The 17,955-nt window shown below is 41.0% G+C and overlaps 1 protein-coding gene across 2 annotated transcripts; it reads right to left on the bottom strand.

Moving 5' to 3' along the window:
• Window positions 1-1,397: 1,397 nt before the first annotated feature.
• On the bottom strand, window positions 1,398-17,718 carry C6H2orf76 (chromosome 6 C2orf76 homolog). 2 transcript variants are annotated; one of them, XM_065637931.1, is made up of 6 exons: window positions 17,542-17,718; window positions 15,657-15,809; window positions 13,887-13,937; window positions 10,247-10,284; window positions 10,028-10,109; window positions 1,398-1,474 (listed from the first exon to the last, which is right to left on the bottom strand). In XM_065637931.1, the coding sequence occupies exons 1-6, from the start codon at window positions 17,558-17,560 to the stop codon at window positions 1,407-1,409; spliced, it is 411 nt and encodes a 136-aa protein (XP_065494003.1). In that variant the 5' UTR covers window positions 17,561-17,718; the 3' UTR covers window positions 1,398-1,406. The 2 variants fall into 2 exon arrangements, with proteins under 2 accessions (XP_065494003.1, XP_065494002.1); XM_065637930.1 differs by lacking the exon at window positions 1,398-1,474 and adding an exon at window positions 4,602-7,039.
• Window positions 17,719-17,955: the final 237 nt, after the last annotated feature.

Below are 17,955 nucleotides of genomic sequence, written 5' to 3'. Positions count from 1 at the left end.
AGTTGAATCTTTAGGGGGATGCACTTGCTTCAGCACCTCTATGCAATGTATTTCCTCCGGTCTCTCCACGATGGCCAACGCAGCTGCATGACCTGCTACAAACAGCAACACAAGTCCGGTGTTACCCTTGACCTCAAAATTTCAGGCACTGAGCTAGCGGGATCCACGGACTGTGCCTCAGGTTTGAGGAATGAGATTTGTTACACTAGGACGGTTTTATCTGTTTATTGTGGCTTAATAAGCAGCATCAGCTTTGCAGAATTTCTGCACAAGTTTTTTTTAGTGCAAATCAAACCCATGCTTATTTCAAAGCTGAGCATACAATAGGAAGCAGGAAGATACCATCTGTGATTAGGGACAGTTCTTGTTAGCAGAGCGTGCACAGGACTTTCATAATCAAAGACTAAAAATAACTGTTGTGTGTGGCCAGTCAGGAGGATCGTGTATTACAAGCCACAGTATTACAGGAATCTTTCGAAGACTTCAAGTGGCACTGCTGCAGCCCTCCTAGAAAGATAATCTGCTTTAGATTTAGAAACCTCAGCACTGGAAGCTGCTGTTCAGCTGGTTAGTTACTCTTGTTATTTGTTTCCCGTATCTGTTCTGCAATTAGCTACCTTCAGCTGCTGCTTCAAGAGCCAGCTCTCATCAGAGGTCTGCCTTGCAGTGCCTGTCTCATTCAGCACTCCAGAAAACAAAGTTGCTGTGCAAGATTCACATCTGCTTTCTGCAAAACCAGGTTTATTTGCTTGGCGGGGGGAGGATGTGGCAGGGGAGTGGTGTGAAGAAATACCCATGATACTACCTGCTGGGATATAAGCTTTTGTTTCTAGATTCCTGCTTTGAGTCTAAAACCAACTGATGTTCTCCAGTTGGATGGACACAAATACATGCATAGAGCCAATGGTGTGACCTCAAAGTAGTGTGAAAAACAGACTGATATAACACCTTCTATATTTAAAATCTCCATTCACTGAAAGAAAGTGGCTTCCCAAACTGGCCTTAAAGAATATGTTCCCTTGGCTTCTGGCTAAAACGCGGAATTAAACCTTCTCAAGATGTGAAATGAGAGCAAACAGCAGCAGTTCTTATAGTACTTGCTGGCATTCCTGGTACATAACACCGTAAGTCACCTGCCAGAGATCAGAAATGGACATACCAAGGTAAATTCTTACATTAATCTGCCATACTGAACTCTTGAATGTACTCACTACCAATTGAAACACTATTCTGGCTCGCTGCTTTTGGCCCACTACAAAGAACCTATGGCTATCAGAGAGAGAGGATGCTAGCAAACAAAAGGTACAATCTATATCTGATAAAAAATAAGGTATCTACAGGAAGATAAAAGCTCTATGCCCCATCCTCTCCCACTGTATCACTAGCCCAAACACCTACCTGTCCTCTCAATGCTCTGCCAGGCACACCGTGCTGCAAGAGGAGGTCCTGGGCCCCGGTGAAGCAGAACTGGGTGCTGTGCAGGAGGAAGAGAAGTGAGAATAACAGCTCCCAAACAACTTGCAGCACCATGCCGACTGCACCCACATAAGCAGCACGAGACTGCACAGCTGCCAGCTCCTGTGCCTCACCTCTGGAGTGCGAACGGTGCTTGAGGGTTATAGCTATAGTTTGGAATAAACAAGCAATTCTCATACCCAGCAAGCTGTTGTAAACCCCTGGCATGTCACCAGGGCTACGAGGCCAGAAGAAGCAGCTGAAAACAGAGGGAAGGAGGAATTTAGGTCACTCAGGCTCTACTCATCATTTAACTTCCCTCTCTTCAATAGTCTCCCCGGCATCTGCAAGCTGCTGCAAGAAAAGTGACAGGGATCTCAGCAGAAAGCTCCGTCACACCTTGTCCCTGTGCAACAATTCAAATTTACCCTTTCAAGCAGGCAGCATCTATGCACACTTCAATCATTCACAGCATAAAGCTGTGCGCAGTGCTTGGGTCTGGGCTCCAAAACTCATGACATCCCATCTCATCGCAGCTCAGAAAGCATGGCCCAGAAAGCAGCGCCAGGTGCTCCTCAGCCTTTGCACTACAAGCAAGAAATAGTAGGAGCTTAGGGCCAGAACCATGGAGAACACATTTGTTGTGTGTTTAAGCTGTGTTGCTGACGATGTTTTGCTCTGCTTTGCATGTGTGTCTGTTCTGGGTGGTTTTCCTTGCATTAAAAAAAAAAAAATAGGCATACTTAAAGTCTACTTCACAAAACCTCAGCAAATGAACACTGATCTTTTCCAGACAATTCTTCAAATGAATGTTCTGCAAATGCCTCCTCAAAGCATGCAAAGATTTAGATACGCTGGAACTGATTCTGCAAAGAATGCTCTCTAACAACAGGAATTTAAGCACTGATACCAGTTCAATTTGCCGCTTTTTGATCTTAATATAAAAAGAAATACTTTCTGCAAGGAAAGATTCAGCTTTCATCACCAGAACCCTAGTACAGACTTTGCAGGCTAAACCAATTCCCAGATAAGCACTTTTCATAAACATTACATATTTCTTGGCTTACAGAGGATCTGGAGAATGAAAGAAGAGGCTGTGCTGACATCTGGTGGCTTTCTCTGCAGACAGTTCATGGCAACAGGTCTTGGCTTTTCACTGCATTTTTTTTGCATTCCCGATGTCACTTCTCCCATTTCATTCCAATATAGAAAGTATTAGGATAAAAACATTTTTGTTTCCACTGACCAGTGGACAGTGCTGTCCTGTGCAAATTCTCCTGTAAAGCGACAAAGGATCTTTTTGTTGTGCACTATTAGCAATAGTGTAGAAAAGGTCTCCTCTTTATTTCAAAGCATATTTCTTCATTAATACAAAAAAAAAGTATATTCACTGCCACGGGAAATGCTGCTGGTGCATATCAGATGAGGTGTAAACCTAACCATCCCAGCACTGCAAAGCAGCAGAGGTGGCAGCAAGAAGCAAAGGGAAGCATCCGGGAAAGCACGCAAAAGCACGTCTGTTTCTCTAATTCAATCACAAAGTAAGCAGTAGGAAAAAGTCATTGTCTTGAGAAGATGAAAAGTAGTAAAATTCTCTTCTGGGCATCATTACTTGATTAATTAATCATTTGCAAACCTGTGCCAAGGAGCACTTTGAAAAGGAAATCAGGGAAGGACGATTGGTGCCAACCAGCAAGAATGAGCTCAGCCCAAACCGTTCAATAAGCAAAAGTGTGCCCTTGCCATAAGCATTTGTAAGGCCTCTAGCCCACTGAAGTTCCTCTGAAGCCAGGATCCCATCGGTCATGAGATCAAGAATGAGTATCGCATGTTCCATTTTCTCACTCTTGATCTCTGGACACCCTGGGTTTCTGTGGCTATCAGCTTGCACAGGCAGGACCCACGGATGTCCTGTCACAGCTGTGTAACTCTTGGACTCTTACTTGCAGCTCGTTTTTAAGTAAATGACGTCGGCAGATGTGCTGAATAGTCCTATGGAGCAGAAACGAAACACCACAGCTTATAATTTATCTCTGGATCACCTCTAAGACAGAATGTTTACATCTGATAAAGCAGTTCCCCAACTTTAACAGTGGTGCATATCAGATCTTTGTGGACTCCTTTAGGCCACTGGTAACTGTCAACATTTAACTCCGCTGTCCATGTCAGCAGTTTTCTTAGCTCTTGCTTCTTCAAGAGACAACATAACTACCTCTGGACAGAAAAATATACAAAAAACAGCTGCATGCAGAAAATATGACATGACAGAGCCAGGAAAAAAAAAAAGTCTATTCCAGCAGTTTATGAGTTCAATTTTAAAAGTTATTAAAATGCACCATTTTGATACTTTTATTGGTTTAAAAAGCATTACTCCATTATTTCTGTGCCAAGAGTCTTGTAGTGTCAAGATTTTGTGTGCTTATTCAGTTACACTGTTACCTCTTCTTCCTCTTCATGGTAATTCCTTTGCTAATTTCCTCTCTTCTCCTTTAGTAGCTATTCCTCCACACTTCCTAACAAAAACTCCAGTCTCTCTGAAGTTATTTTCTTTTCCCAAGAAACACCCAAGCCTCGCACACCCTCCGGGCTTCCAGTTTAACTGCCCTGCCCCTGCTATGGCGCAATAACCCAGGAGAAGCTGCATCTTATTTCAGCATCCACTCTGGATGCTGTTCTTTTTGTTGAAAAAAAAAGGGTATTGAAAGGCTCCAAGGACATCATACTGAAAGATGAATCCTTATTAACCCCACAATGTCAAAGAACACTAGCAAAGCTATATGATTTACCTCACTACACATTATGGAGAAGCCACCTTTAAGTAACAGTAATTGTAAACTGATGCAGCTCATGATCTCTGCCAGGATAACAAACCATGGTACCAACTCCATAGGTGGTTGGCTTAAATAGAGGATTTCAGAACAACATGGGTAAAGACATCTCAGTCTTTACTAATTTATTAGCCAGTGTTCACAGATTTCATTCAGTACTCGACAATCTAGGAATCAAACCTACTTTGATAACAAAGCTATATCATACCCCACCGGAAAATGTTGGAACAGCATCTATATTAACAAGATCTCAGTTATTATCTATGGTTTTGTAGGGTTTATTCAAAAGAAGCATTATTAAAGGTTCAATTAAAAAAAAAAAAAAAAACACAACAACAACAAACCAACACAACCAACAACCAACCACACATACAGAGAAAAACACTTCAGGAAGAATCCAGTTTACAAGTGTGGTCATTGAGAGCATTACAAAAGGCTCTACTGTGCTGCTGCAGAAAGGAGCCCATGAAGTGCCATTGCCAGAGCAACCAGAGCTCACAAAGCAGTCATTTAACTCTTCCCTTGGAAAGAGAAGCTAATCTGGAGTGCCAGACACATCCTTCTGGAATATTGGCATTAAAACATTTATCATTTTCTTATTGATGCTGTAAAATTGCTCTTTCACTCTGCCACACTTGATGTGGCACTGAACATTTGTAACTGTGCTAGCCCAGAAAAGACAATTGTTAAAATTTGGTGAGATCACAAAACCAGTCCAAATCTGTCTGAAAGGACATATTCAAATCCCCAGAACAGGAGGAAGAGAATGACAGTGTTTGCTCAGCCTGAGAGCCTGAGTGTGCTGATGGACATCATCTCGATGCCTTGGTAGGACAGTCTGAGACACCGAGCTCTCCAGTGTGCCATCTCCTTCTTACAAAGTTACCTTCATGATTGTAAATTGGGCTGAACAAAGCTGGTGGACTCTGCAGTGCAATGCATCAGCTTAAACTCTCTGCAGAGAAAGGTACGAACTCGTACTAGCCAGATTAATCTAGCAAACCTGACAGACTGTGTAAGAAGGTGGCAGAGACACGGGCCCATGTTTGAGGAGCAGGTATCAGCAACAGAAAGGTGGCCTGGCCAGAAAGAAGAGGCAAGTGGTAAGTTCTCACAAATCCATCAGAGCATGTGTAACAGCATCTAAATCCCAAGAACACAGGTGGCTTAAGTGACACAGGACTCCTCCTTACAAGATAAAATACAAGCACCCTTTTAATCGCAGATGACAAAGTGTTAGACTACTTTCGCAAGAAAATAAAACTCTGTTGGAAGCAAAGCTGCTGGTGAGTAACACCAGCTACCGAAACCAGCATAAAGCAGAGTGTTGTCAGGAAGGTGGAAGAAAATGAGGTGGGAACAATACATAGAAGCTTCTTTGGCCCTACATCTAAAGTAAAGAGAACTTTTATTTAGATACTCACACATCTGTTTGCACCATCATATGTCAATTTTAAAAAAAAAAAAAAGATCAAAGCTCTAGGAAATGGTAAGCTTATTTCTGTGGAAAGTCTCTAGTGGAAATGGTGTTGTCAGCTCTCACCCAGAGCTGAGGGTATATGTGTGGGTCTAAAGCAATTCCACACGAAATTTCATTTGATTTAACAGAGCCTATGCCCCAAAAGCCTGCTAAGGCAGAAAGCCAGCATCACTTCTATTTCAGTGAAGAGAGGCTTAAAGGCACAGCATTGCATCTCTGTAACCCCTAAAAAGCAGTTTCATCAACAGTGTCTACGCAAAGGTACTTTCTTGGATACGTGATTATTTTTTCATATTCTTGATTTGGTTAATGTAGTAGGAAAGCCTGGAATTACCAAGAACTATCATATAGCAACAGAGTATTTGGCTCTTGAAAACAGGAAAGAATCAACTTGAAGACATGTGGCTTGCAGACTGGGTCTCTCCTTGCAAAAATGCAATCATTCAGGTTTTATTCTAAAAAATGAAACCATGAGCTTCACTCCGTCTGGAAAAAAACACGACTCCTCCTTACACACACTAACGTCCTGGCAGAACTCAGGTTCCTCATACATGAAGGTCTCCAGGAAGTAAAGCTAGAAAGAGGCGAGCTGGTTCTTGAAGACAAAAGCCTCCCAACAGTCACTTGTCCCTGTCGGCATGCTAAAGAGGGCTGGAAGAGAGTATAAAGGAAAGCATTCACCAGTGGAGAGCATGAAACACTTGCCAGTCTGCACCATTTGAACAAAAGAGACCAAACATAAAATGAGAGGAGTAAAGCTATGACTTGAAACAGAGAGATTCTCTTCTTGAGCTCTCTAAAATACCCAGTGATTTGGTCATAAAACATTTCCATTTTCATTAGAAGTTAGTACTCTGGTGGGATCTTACTGTGCATTGTATAATCTCCATGTGTAGCTAATGTCTGCTGTAGGATCATGCCAAAAACATGTGTCACAGGTCAGAGATTGCGCTGCCTGCATCGCCAAAGGCAAGTGAAGGAAATAGAAATGCGAGAAAGAAAAAAAAAGTCATTTATGTCCCCCAGTTTTCCTTCTCTCAGTCTTAGCATATTGACAGAAATTAATTTCTATAGGAAGGGAATTGCACTGTTTGCAAAGCAATCCTCTAGGATTTATTGATCTTTAAGAAAAATCTCATTAAGCGGAATAAGGAAAATTTACAACAGGTATGGGAAAACAAAACAATCTCTTGGGATCTTCACCAGGCTGAAACAGGATTAGCTTTGTAGTTTCTGTAATCTTCCTCACAGAAGAATGCTAATTCGGTCTCATTTGCTAGAACAAATGAAAAATTAAATATTTAGCACATCAGTAAATGAACCACCCAACAGCCAGCTATTTAGAATTTTAGAAGACAATTGGCAATTTTTTGGTCAAAGACAATTACAAATCACCACACACCTTTCTTCCTCCCCCTCATATTTTTGCAAAGAAAAAATTCAGTATTAAAGATGTTTACCATTTAATCTTGTTGGTGGAGGGTGGGGGGGAAGTAACCCGAATATATAGAAGGAAATATGTACACAAGACCCCTCAAGATTTGTTTAACACAGCCTTCAGAATTGTTTGTATAAGCATTCAGCAAATTAAGTGATTGCATTCTAATGCCTTCAAATGCTAGAAAAATAACAAAGCATGCTTTTCTCATTTTTTTTTCCTTTGTGCATTTTTCTATTAGGAAAGGCAAAAAAGAAACTATTTTTTCCATTAAATTAGCCTGTAGGTATAATAATTTAATACTTAGAGGATCAGTAGAATATTTTACAGATCACTTTACATTCTCCCTCATGACCCATCAAAATATGTGTCTGAAGAAGTTAATTTTTTGCCCTGCTGATGATTAATTCATGAGGCTTCAACAATATGCAAAGTGAAAGACACAAATTGGCTTCTCCAGCAATACCTTCAAATACCTCTAATTATTCACAGGGGATATGGCAGAGCTAAAGGACCCACAAAGGTTCAGAGCAGTCACAATTCTTTCAACCCAGTAGGTCAAGGACTTCCCCTTCTAAAACAATAAGTCAGCAACATTACTAATTCAGAACAGAGACAAATCTGATGGAAAGCCTTCACAATTATTAAACATGGAATTCTTTAAGTTGCTGAGCCAATAAGTTCCACATTCTTTTTTATATTAAACCTGAAGTTAATGAAGTCTGCCTGTCTTGTAAAAAAGAAAAAAAAAGCAAAAAAGGGTTTTAGAATCTCAACTAGAAAACAGACAAGACTGCAATGAATACTGAACACTTTATTAACATACACCCTGCTCTTGAAAAAAAACAAACAAGCATTAACTTTGCTGACTAGATAATGGCTGCAATAATAATCACTACCACAGAGGTTTTCATGAGGATACTTATCTAATGTCCTCATAATTTATAACTCTCTAGCCCAATCCTGTAAAGTGCCAAGGGCAATCAAATGCACCTTAGGAAAAAATGTTCTGCGTGTCTCAGAATTTCCCAGATTTCCTAACAGCAATTCTCTGTTTTATTCTAGCAAATATTGTCCAGACTAGATATTGGGAAAAGGTAATATGTCAACAGGAGATTTCAAATCTTCTTACTGATTTAAACCGTACAAAATGAGGACTAGTGGCATATGCTATCATACTTCCTTTGTTTACTCTTGTCCACTTCTTGTTGAAGAAGGAGGACTTCTTCAAGATTTTACTACAAAGACTCCACTCATAACTTACATAATTTTCATCTCAGGATAGCCTGGAACATATCAAAATGGTATAACGGCACAGTGCATTTTACAAAGCAAGAGTTTTTCTTTTCTATTACAGATACTACATACTAATGACTAACTGCTGTTATTCTGAAAAAAAAATTAAAAGCAGCTTTAAATTGTTTTCTGTCCTGAATAAGCCACATCTCTCTTTGTACAGAGACAGAGGACAGGCTCGTCTATTCTGATGTCCCTTCAGTATAACATTTACTCTGATGTTTTGACACCTTTTTCAAGATCACATCCAGCTGTTTCACTGCTGTAGCTACAAACCTAGTTTCAGAGATGGATAATGTATACAAATATTTATCAATACCTTTTTGAAAGAAGGCAGCTCTGGACAATGTCATTTCTAATTTAACATTTGGCACTGTCATCAGTCCCTCTCCTGAACTGCATTACCTCTATGCCTTATGTAGATAAAACCATGCTTATATGAATCTTCTGCTAACTAAATTACAAATCTATAAGACTTGAGTGCCAGTAATCCTCCTTCCTAAGGAACCTTTTTTTTCCCTCCAGATCAAAAGTTGTGGTTTAGCATAAACAACCGGAGAATAACTATAATTCCTACTATAGGAACACCCAAAGACCTTTAGGAAAGGTATACTGAGGCCAGTTGCAGTGCACTCCAGAGAAAAACATTAAAGAGACAGCCCAAGTCACTTAAAACCAGAAAGTACATGTCAGGAAACAAAAGAGCCAAGAAATCCTGTTCACTAGCTGGGGAGCAATCAGAGGGCATGGGGAACGGGAGGGAGCTTTCTCTGTGACACCCCTGCACTTAGAGCGCAGGCAGTTATGGTTCCAGCCAGGCAAATCAGATTCAAACGAGCGAATGTCCATATCAAGGTGGAATAGAACTACATCCCTTAAGTACCCTGCTGCCACAAAGTCATTCAGCCACATTTATGAGAAGCCCAAAGGACAGCCAGGGACCATCAATTTTATCATGACAGACATTTCTTTACATTATTACCAAAAGACATGCCCTATATGTAGTCCCCTGTCAAAATGTGAGAAATCAGGTCAAGTTTCGACTCTTTGCTATGTTCAGCACATTCTCTAAACGATACTGCTTGAGCTTTCCTGAGCAATCTGGCTATCAAGCACTGTATGCTGCACATTAAACAAATCTAATCTTATTTCATTATTCCATGCCGGTTCCACTACTTACATTTCTAACCAAAACATCAGTTTAAATGTTACTGATAAGACTAAGCAGACACGGTACTAATAACCTATCTGTCAATCATTTAAAATTACTCTCGGCAGAATTATAAGCATACCCTCTAAAAATCACAATTTGCATTCTGAACATTTGGAGTGCAGATACCTGCTGCCCTCAGTCCAATGATTTGAATGTACATTATCCCCCCTTCTTCCCTGAATAATTATCAACTAGTGTAAAGAGCATCAGGAATAGCATTTACTTTTCAGCAGGCTATCCAAACATAATCAGCCAGTTATCAGTTTAATGACAACCACAATGAACAGCACCTTCAGTCAATACAAATGTACTCCTACCTACTCCAGCTGCTTTCAGCGTACTGTCTTCTTTCAAAATCAGTTTGTCATCATCTTCCAAGCTCACTACAAGTTCACCAGTCTGCAAATCAGGGAACCAGAATACAAAGATAAGAATAAGAATTTACTGACTGGCTCTGCCCCAGTCTTATTTGACAGGGCAAAGATCTGCCTGCATTAAAGCAAGTAAAGGGGGAAGAATACAGCTAATAATCATACCTTAGATTTGTGTGCTTGGTGAATAATCTTCATTGTGTCTGAAAGAAAATAGAATGTTTTCCTAAAATAAGGCTTAATAGGCAGGTAACACTGAAAGCTATACTTAGGGAAGGAGAACAAACAAAGGGGTAAGGTTCAAAATCATTTATTAACAATGATTTCGTGTATTCAGTCTAAAAGAGGAGAAAACATTAATTTCACAGTCCTGCAGCCAGAGTCTTAAACCAGTCAATCCAGCATTAAGGTACCACATCCTATTGGGCTTCTGTCTGCTGGCTGAACTACATTAACTAATGACCATCCCAATTGCCAGTCAAAATGCATCAATTTAAATGCCAGTTAGGGTGTTTTAACCTAACAGGTTTTACACATGCAATTGGGGCAGGACAAACAGCATTTATGCACTGTCAACTACTGCAGGTAAGTTGATAGGCAGGAACTGATTAAGACACAGTAACCTGACCACTTCAGATCATTCCTTGAAATTTTCCTTCTCATGAAAAACCACCCATGTAGAAATTTTATTAAGCAAGTCCATTTTCCATTAGCATGTACAGCATCTCCTCTTTTTAATGCCAGACCCTCTTCCGTAATATTTATCTCGATTTTTTTTTTGTTTGATTTTATTTTGCACTGTTTGTGCAGTGCAGGTCTTTAAGAAATTATGCTACACAAAAAAAGAAATATCGCTTTCCTCTGGCAATGTGGGCAGGGCTTTGTTAAGAGAAGGTAGAAAACAGGGAAAATAATGTGGTCACTAAAGCAACCAATGAGTGCAAAGATCCAGAGGGAATGGAAGTAAGAAGATGCTCACGTAGCACTAAAAACACCCAAACAAAACCAAAAACAAGCAAACAAAAAACTCCAAAGCCTCTGTGTTTGAACAAATTCAGAATAAAGTATCAATGCCTTCCCAGCAAAGAAGCAAAAAACAATTCTGTTTGCCTGCTCATTTTCTGTTCTAGTTTGGTTTTATGCATTCACTGAGCACTATGTGTTGAAACAGTTTGGTAAGAGAAGTATGCAAGAAAATTAAATATAGGCTAAAACGACTTTCAAACTATCAAGAGCAAGTATTCAGATGTTCAGAATAACAGAGATCACAATCCCATTCAGAAATTTGTTTCCACACCACTCTGGCCCATTTTGAACATTTTATTTAAAACATTACAGAAGGTCAAAACTACTCTGCATTTCCACTGCAGAGGTCACTGAAAAGGCAGTCTTAGCACTCTGCACTAACTGCAGTATTAGAAGCAAGACACACATTCAATTGCGGTTCCCAGATCCATCTTACATAGAAGCACTGCAAAAAGACCAAACAATCACAAAAATATATCGCGATCATGAAACCTTTCTACCACAGGAAATCCAATCCTGTTAGTTTTAAGCTTCTCTATCTACTTTGCCGCATCCCCTTTTCTCTAGTCTTTGCCCATTCATTCTCTGAACTATTGTCTCAATTTTACGTCTTCACAACTCTACCACTGGCATCCATCCAGCAGTTTACCGTGTCTTTCAGCTATTAAATGGCTTCTCTAACTCTGTTACAGTGATGAAACTACAGTCTCTTCGCATCCCAGCTAAAAAGCCTTATGTCCTCTCAGTTGCCTTTGCAATTTCATCCCAATTTAGTTCCACTCATCATATTCCCAGATTTTTACCTTTCCTTTTCTGGTAATAGACCTTTCATGACAACAGATGAGAAATAACTTTCTAAGTCTGATTCTGTGAAGTATCTACCATATCGCTTCACATTCATGGAAAAAAAAAAAAATAAAAAAAATGAGAAGCAGCTTGTGAGACAAGTTGGCACCCAGGCTGCCATCATCAGTGAAAAGATGGCAATGACAGGGTAGGAAGATGAGAAGATTGACGGAGAAGAGTTCTAGGCCGAGGACAAGAATGATGTGTACAAAGAAAGGAAGAGAAAATTAAAGTCGCAAGCTTTGAGATGTGAGTTAGAGCACCAAGCCAAGAGGAAAAACATTATGGCATTATATATGATGTTGAGAGAACAAACTGATGCTGAATTCCGGAGAGAAAGAAGCCAAAGCAGGCAAGGTGGGAGACAGCCAGGTCCAACTGAGATTTCTGGTGTTGCCAAACAAAGCAGAAGGAAAATTCTGACTAGCACTATTCAAGCAGAAGTCTCACTGCCCTTTCATCATCACAATACAAGACAGTAGAGCACACGAGAGATGGCAAAACCATGAACCTGGATGATTCACAGCCTGAGGGGAAGGTGAGGAACTTGGCTTTGATATTTGTGTGAAAATTTCCACACAGCTAATACCATCCCACTAGAAGTAGGCCTCCACTAACTGGTGTAACAGGTTTTAAAGTTCTGCAGCGTTCTGCAGCCACATTATGCTCAGTCCTACGCAGCACCATCAGGTGCTCAGCCACAACATCTGCCTTAGGAAAATCTAAACTGATGCTCTAAATGATGAAAGAACCACAGCAAGGATGGGCAGCACCAGGAATACAAGTGACAGCAGCAGTCCCAGACAGGAGTTCCTCACCTGGCCAAAGCCACAGATCAGGGGGAGGAAGGGCACCTCCAAATTCAAGCTTACAGTTGCTTAGATTTTAAGATCTTAAATCATATATTTAAAATAATGACAACATTCAAATCCTTGCCACTGATGTATCATGGCTCTTCTTCTGCTTTCATTTTGCACTATCTGTTCTACCATCAGCAAGAACATAGAATGAAATGCTTGGCTTTTTTTTTTTTTTTAAATAGGCAAATAGAGTTTATTACCATTCACATGCATTAAGTTGGTTCCTCATTCAATTCTTTGAATCACTGAAGAGAAAGGAGTTTGTCAACTCCAGGAACAAGGGAGACAGGATGACTTGCAGCAAAACTCCAAGGGAACCTCCAGAATTGCCAAGTTTAGGAAAAAATGCTGCTGACATTTGAGTTAACAAACTCAAAAAAAGGAAGTAATTTAGTTTATTTTCAAAGTATATTCTGTCCCAAACAGATGAATTGCATATGTTCATGCCAATCTTTGCAAAAAGGAAGTATACACTTAGCTTCACATTAGAGGATAAAGTCAGCCTAGATTTCACACCAGGCTATTTCATTCCGTCAGCTTGTGTTTAAGAGGTTTCATATCTACTATGAGACAAGTACCCCTGTTTCTCTTTTATTGTGTAAATTATTTAAGTGTTAAGCATTTTCCATTTACTGCCTTCAGCTCCCACTTCACCATCCTTTCTGACTTCACAATTAGTAAATAGATACTGAAATACATAAGCACAGAGAGAACTACAATTTCAAAGTGTTTAAGATCACAAGCTACTCACTAGAGTAAAAACAGTTAAAAGGCTTTTATAAAAGTAATAAAAAATTAATAACAAAAACCATCAGTACCAATTAGCAAATAATGTATTGCATGCAGCCTAATTCAAAGATTAATACAGAACTTCAAAATAACAGTCAGGTTCTGTAGATGTGATCCCAGTGGCATAACCCCAGCTACAGGAGCTGGACAGATTTGCAAACGTAGGGAGGCATTGCCACCAGCACAACTATTCTACAGCAGCTGTCTTCTAAATGGTATAGAAACTGGTATAAAACATTATGTCTGCATTTTACGGGAATTAAAACAAGGAAAAAAATACATACCATACTGGTAATTTTTGAAAGGAGGAGGAAGTCCTGTTCTTGAAGGCACATCTATTAAAACAAAAGCACCAAGTTAAAACAGAGTTGTCTTTTTAAATTATTTCCACTATTTTATTTTCCATTATTTTATGCATGCATCCTGGACATCCTTTACATCAAAATAAATCTACAACACAGGAGACTTGTTTGAGCATCAAATACTAAAACACAGCCTTTGGCTCAGATTCTACAGTTACTCCATATCTGATTAACTTCACTTGAGCATCAAGTCCCTCCAAACAAAACGACGCATGAGGACGGAGAGTCAATACAACCAGGAAATGATCACAGGAGTCTGATCCTTCAGAAATCTGCCAGGAACATCCTGTTAACGGTTGCACAGCACTTCTCCCTACCTTATACAAACAGCTAACAACTGTCATTCATAACTGAATTGTTCACTAAACGCAGCCATGCAAACCAGCCACAAAAAGGAAGCCAAACTGTAGAAAATTAGCTCTTTAGCCACATGCAGGACACAGCCCATAAGCAACTGCAAGAACATTAACACCTTCCCTGGTGCCAGTGCTCCCAGTGATTTAACCAGGGCCTCGGAATGCCCAGCCACCTGTGGGGTGCTCAGCAGCAAGGCAGCTGAAACCATAATTTCATCAGTAGTTTAACAATTTATCTCAAACTCCCCCTTCAAAAGAGATCACAGTAAGGGAAGGAACATGGCTCCTTTTGGACCAGGAATAGCACTACCCATCCATCTGTGGAATGAGGTTCCAAAAAGTCTCATTCAAGACACTAGCTTTGTCTCAAATATCAGCAAGCTGCAGCACTGCACACATCAAAAGCAAGTTTCTTAGCATTCTTTTTTATTTTATTCTTCATAACAGCAACTGTACCATATGTTCTGAAAGTGCTTGTAGTTTTCTAAAAGCATCCTAAGATTTTGCCATGTCTCTCACTGCCTAGAAGCAGGGAAGGTGATGAAAACATAATACAGCTGTGAGGCCCAGGGCAACATCCTAGGAGTGGCTCAAATGCTATCAGCTATAACAGTTCGAGACTTGTTTAAGCTGACTTCATGCAAAAAATCACATGATGTTATTCTGCACCCTTTGAATGTCTCCATTTAGGTGTGTAGAAATACACCTGCAAAATTAGGGCTAACACCCTAACTACTCAGTCACTGCGTGGGCTGGTCTATTTGAATTAACTTTTAGATACACTGTCACTTTCAACCAGGCGTCTAAAACATAGATGAGTAAATCTGCACCACTAAACTCAAGATGGAGACAAACTCAAAAGCAAACAGGCACAGTAAGACTTCAGTGTCAAAAACAATATTTCTCTTCTCACAAATAGCAAACAGACTTGCACTCCCACATTCCACATATTGAGGTAGTTCCTAAGGATCAAAGGCTCTCTAAATTCTATTAATTTAGTCCCATTAATTTATGAATAGCTGCCTGACAGCACCACTCAAGGATCCTGAGGCACTGAGCCAAATGCAGAAATGCCATCCTCTCTTTTTGACTAAATGTGGGGATTTGGGCAGGGGGAGTAGTTTTCCCAAATTTTGGCATGGCACACTGACAATGGAAGCTCTTACTAACTCCAGACCACTCATTCAATGGAGGAGAGCGCACAGGGGATGTAAACACAAATCTGGCATCTCTACCGGCACCATAGAATTCCCATTTATTTGCTGACCTCCACCCTCCCATGCAGAGACAGCAACACATGGGTCTAAAATGAATTAATAAGACAATTGCCCCTTACCCTTCCGCACAAAATTAATGAACTGCTTTACTGTCTGATCCAGGTTAACTCCATGATACACCACAGGTCTGAAGTTCCGGTGTTCAAAAGAGCGAACAAGACGGACTGTGATGGTTGAGCTTTCTGCTGACATGAGAATTAATTCTGAATAACCTGGAAAACATTACAGAGAGGAATTATTGCTTTTTCTCTATGTACAAGCACAGCTTGAAAACAAGGTGCAGGTGTGCCTCATGCAAAGATTAAAACACAGTGAGAAATTCAATAGCATTTTGTCTTTTGGGACTTCACTTTTAGTATTTCTATAGAAGCAGTAACAGCATCTCAAAACAAACAGGATTACCTAGGATATTATTGATACTGCACACCAAATAGTCCAGTATTTGTACCTGTGCTGTGTACTACAGCACCAGACTCCTTATTAAACTCACAAAAACGTTACAGATAAATGCAAGTATGTTGTTTGGGTTTTAAGTGACTGAAGGTTTTACCTGCTGGGTGAGTAACATTGTGCTCTAAAATAATGTATTAACAGGAACAAAACCAAACTGCTTTTAATATACTTATGTCGCAGAGAGCATAATACCCTGAAAAATGCCTGAGCTCTTACACAACACTCATTTTCACCTACCTACAGAAAGTGGAAAAACCTCCCCTACATCCACATGCATATAATTCTCCTGGTATACTACGACATAATTAAGGGGGGTAATTTAATTTAGAATAGCAGGTCTCTAGAATTGCTCTACAGGGGTTACTCTACTGTAACAGAGAGCAGAACCTACAATGGTAGGTTGCCTTATCAACCCAAGCCGCTCTTCAAACAAGCCCACGCATTATTCCATTGGGTTCTTTCCACGGGAAAACGAGCTATCTCCTACCTCATCAAACTTCTCTATTTTTGGTGCAGGGCACTCCTCAGCAACCTTGCTTTCTGGTCACATGCTAAACTGCTGTGGCTGCTGCAGCAATGAGCAAAGACTGCAGTGGAAGTGCTGCAACATCAGTCAGGGGCACAGCATGACCTCTGCACCTCCCATCCCTTAGCAGCTATTTCAATCACCACTTCCAGTCCTGCAAGGGATTCTCTTACCTATCCATCCCTTTATGTTCTTTTTTTGTGTGATTATTCTGGTTTTCTCTGGGGAAAATTATTAAGGCACCTCACCATCATGACAGTACCTCCCAGTCTTTTCTATATTTGTCCTAGCAAATCCTGGCAAAATAAACCAGCAATATTTTCTTCAAATACTTTCTGCAGAATGGGGACACAGGCCTCCCACATCACCAGGCAACTTGCTTTTACAGCCTTTTGGCTAAGAAGTCACAGAGGTCTAACTCTGTTTTCATTATAAAAAAGCTGTGGTATACAAGTAAAAGATGCCACTCAAGAAAAGCATACTTTGCACATAAAAAAATAACAAAATTTCTGTTTAACAGGAAAGATGGATATTTTCTTGATGTTATTCCACATGGGCTCCAGAACTGAAGGGCACAGATCAGAGGTAAGAAAAAGGGATGGCACTTGATGCACCATCGCCTGAGCACCATCAAAGAACCACAGAATGTCAGGGATTGGAAGGGACCTTGAAAGATCATCCAGTCCAATCCCCCTGCTGGAGCAGGAACACCCAGATGGGGTTACACAGGAAGGTGTCCAGGCAGGTTGGAATGTGTCCAGAGAAGGAGACTCCACAACCTCCCTGGGCAGCCTGGGCCAGGCTCTGTCGCCCTCACTGAGAAGAAGTTTCTTCTCATATTTAAGTGGAACCTCCTGTGTTCCAGTTTGCACCCCAAAGAACACCGTAGGAATACAGACTGGGGAACACAGTTAGAAACCGCCACTTTTCATATTTATTATACAGACCCAACATACTGATCGCACCTAGGGCTGGGACCAACATGGCAGATTCTCCTCCGGGCGCTGCCCGGGTCAGGGGTGCTGATGATCACGTCTTGCGAGGAAGAACCTTCCCGGGGCCTGGCCGGCTCCTACCTGCCGGCCGCAGCACCAGGGCCCGCAGCAGAGCGCCCTTCACCCCAGAACATTCCCCCGGGACCGAGCGGCTCCGCCCCAGCCCTCACCCCGCCCCACTCAACAGGGACCGTTAACGGCCCCAGCCTTACTAACCGACTCCCCGCCGACACTTCCGGATGTCTCCTCGCCCCGCCTCACGCAGCCGCACCAATCACGTCTTTTCGCTGCCACCACCGCACCGAAGGATTGGCTGCCAGGCGCTCTGTCACCGCCCCCTTCCTCGCGCCTCCGAGCCGCAGCGAGACCCCGCCCTCCGAGTCC

The sequence above is a fragment of the Caloenas nicobarica genome, chromosome 6, assembly GCF_036013445.1.
Source record: "Caloenas nicobarica isolate bCalNic1 chromosome 6, bCalNic1.hap1, whole genome shotgun sequence".
NCBI classification, from domain to species: Eukaryota; Metazoa; Chordata; class Aves; order Columbiformes; family Columbidae; genus Caloenas; species Caloenas nicobarica.
This window is presented reverse-complemented; position numbering and strand designations above follow the sequence as displayed.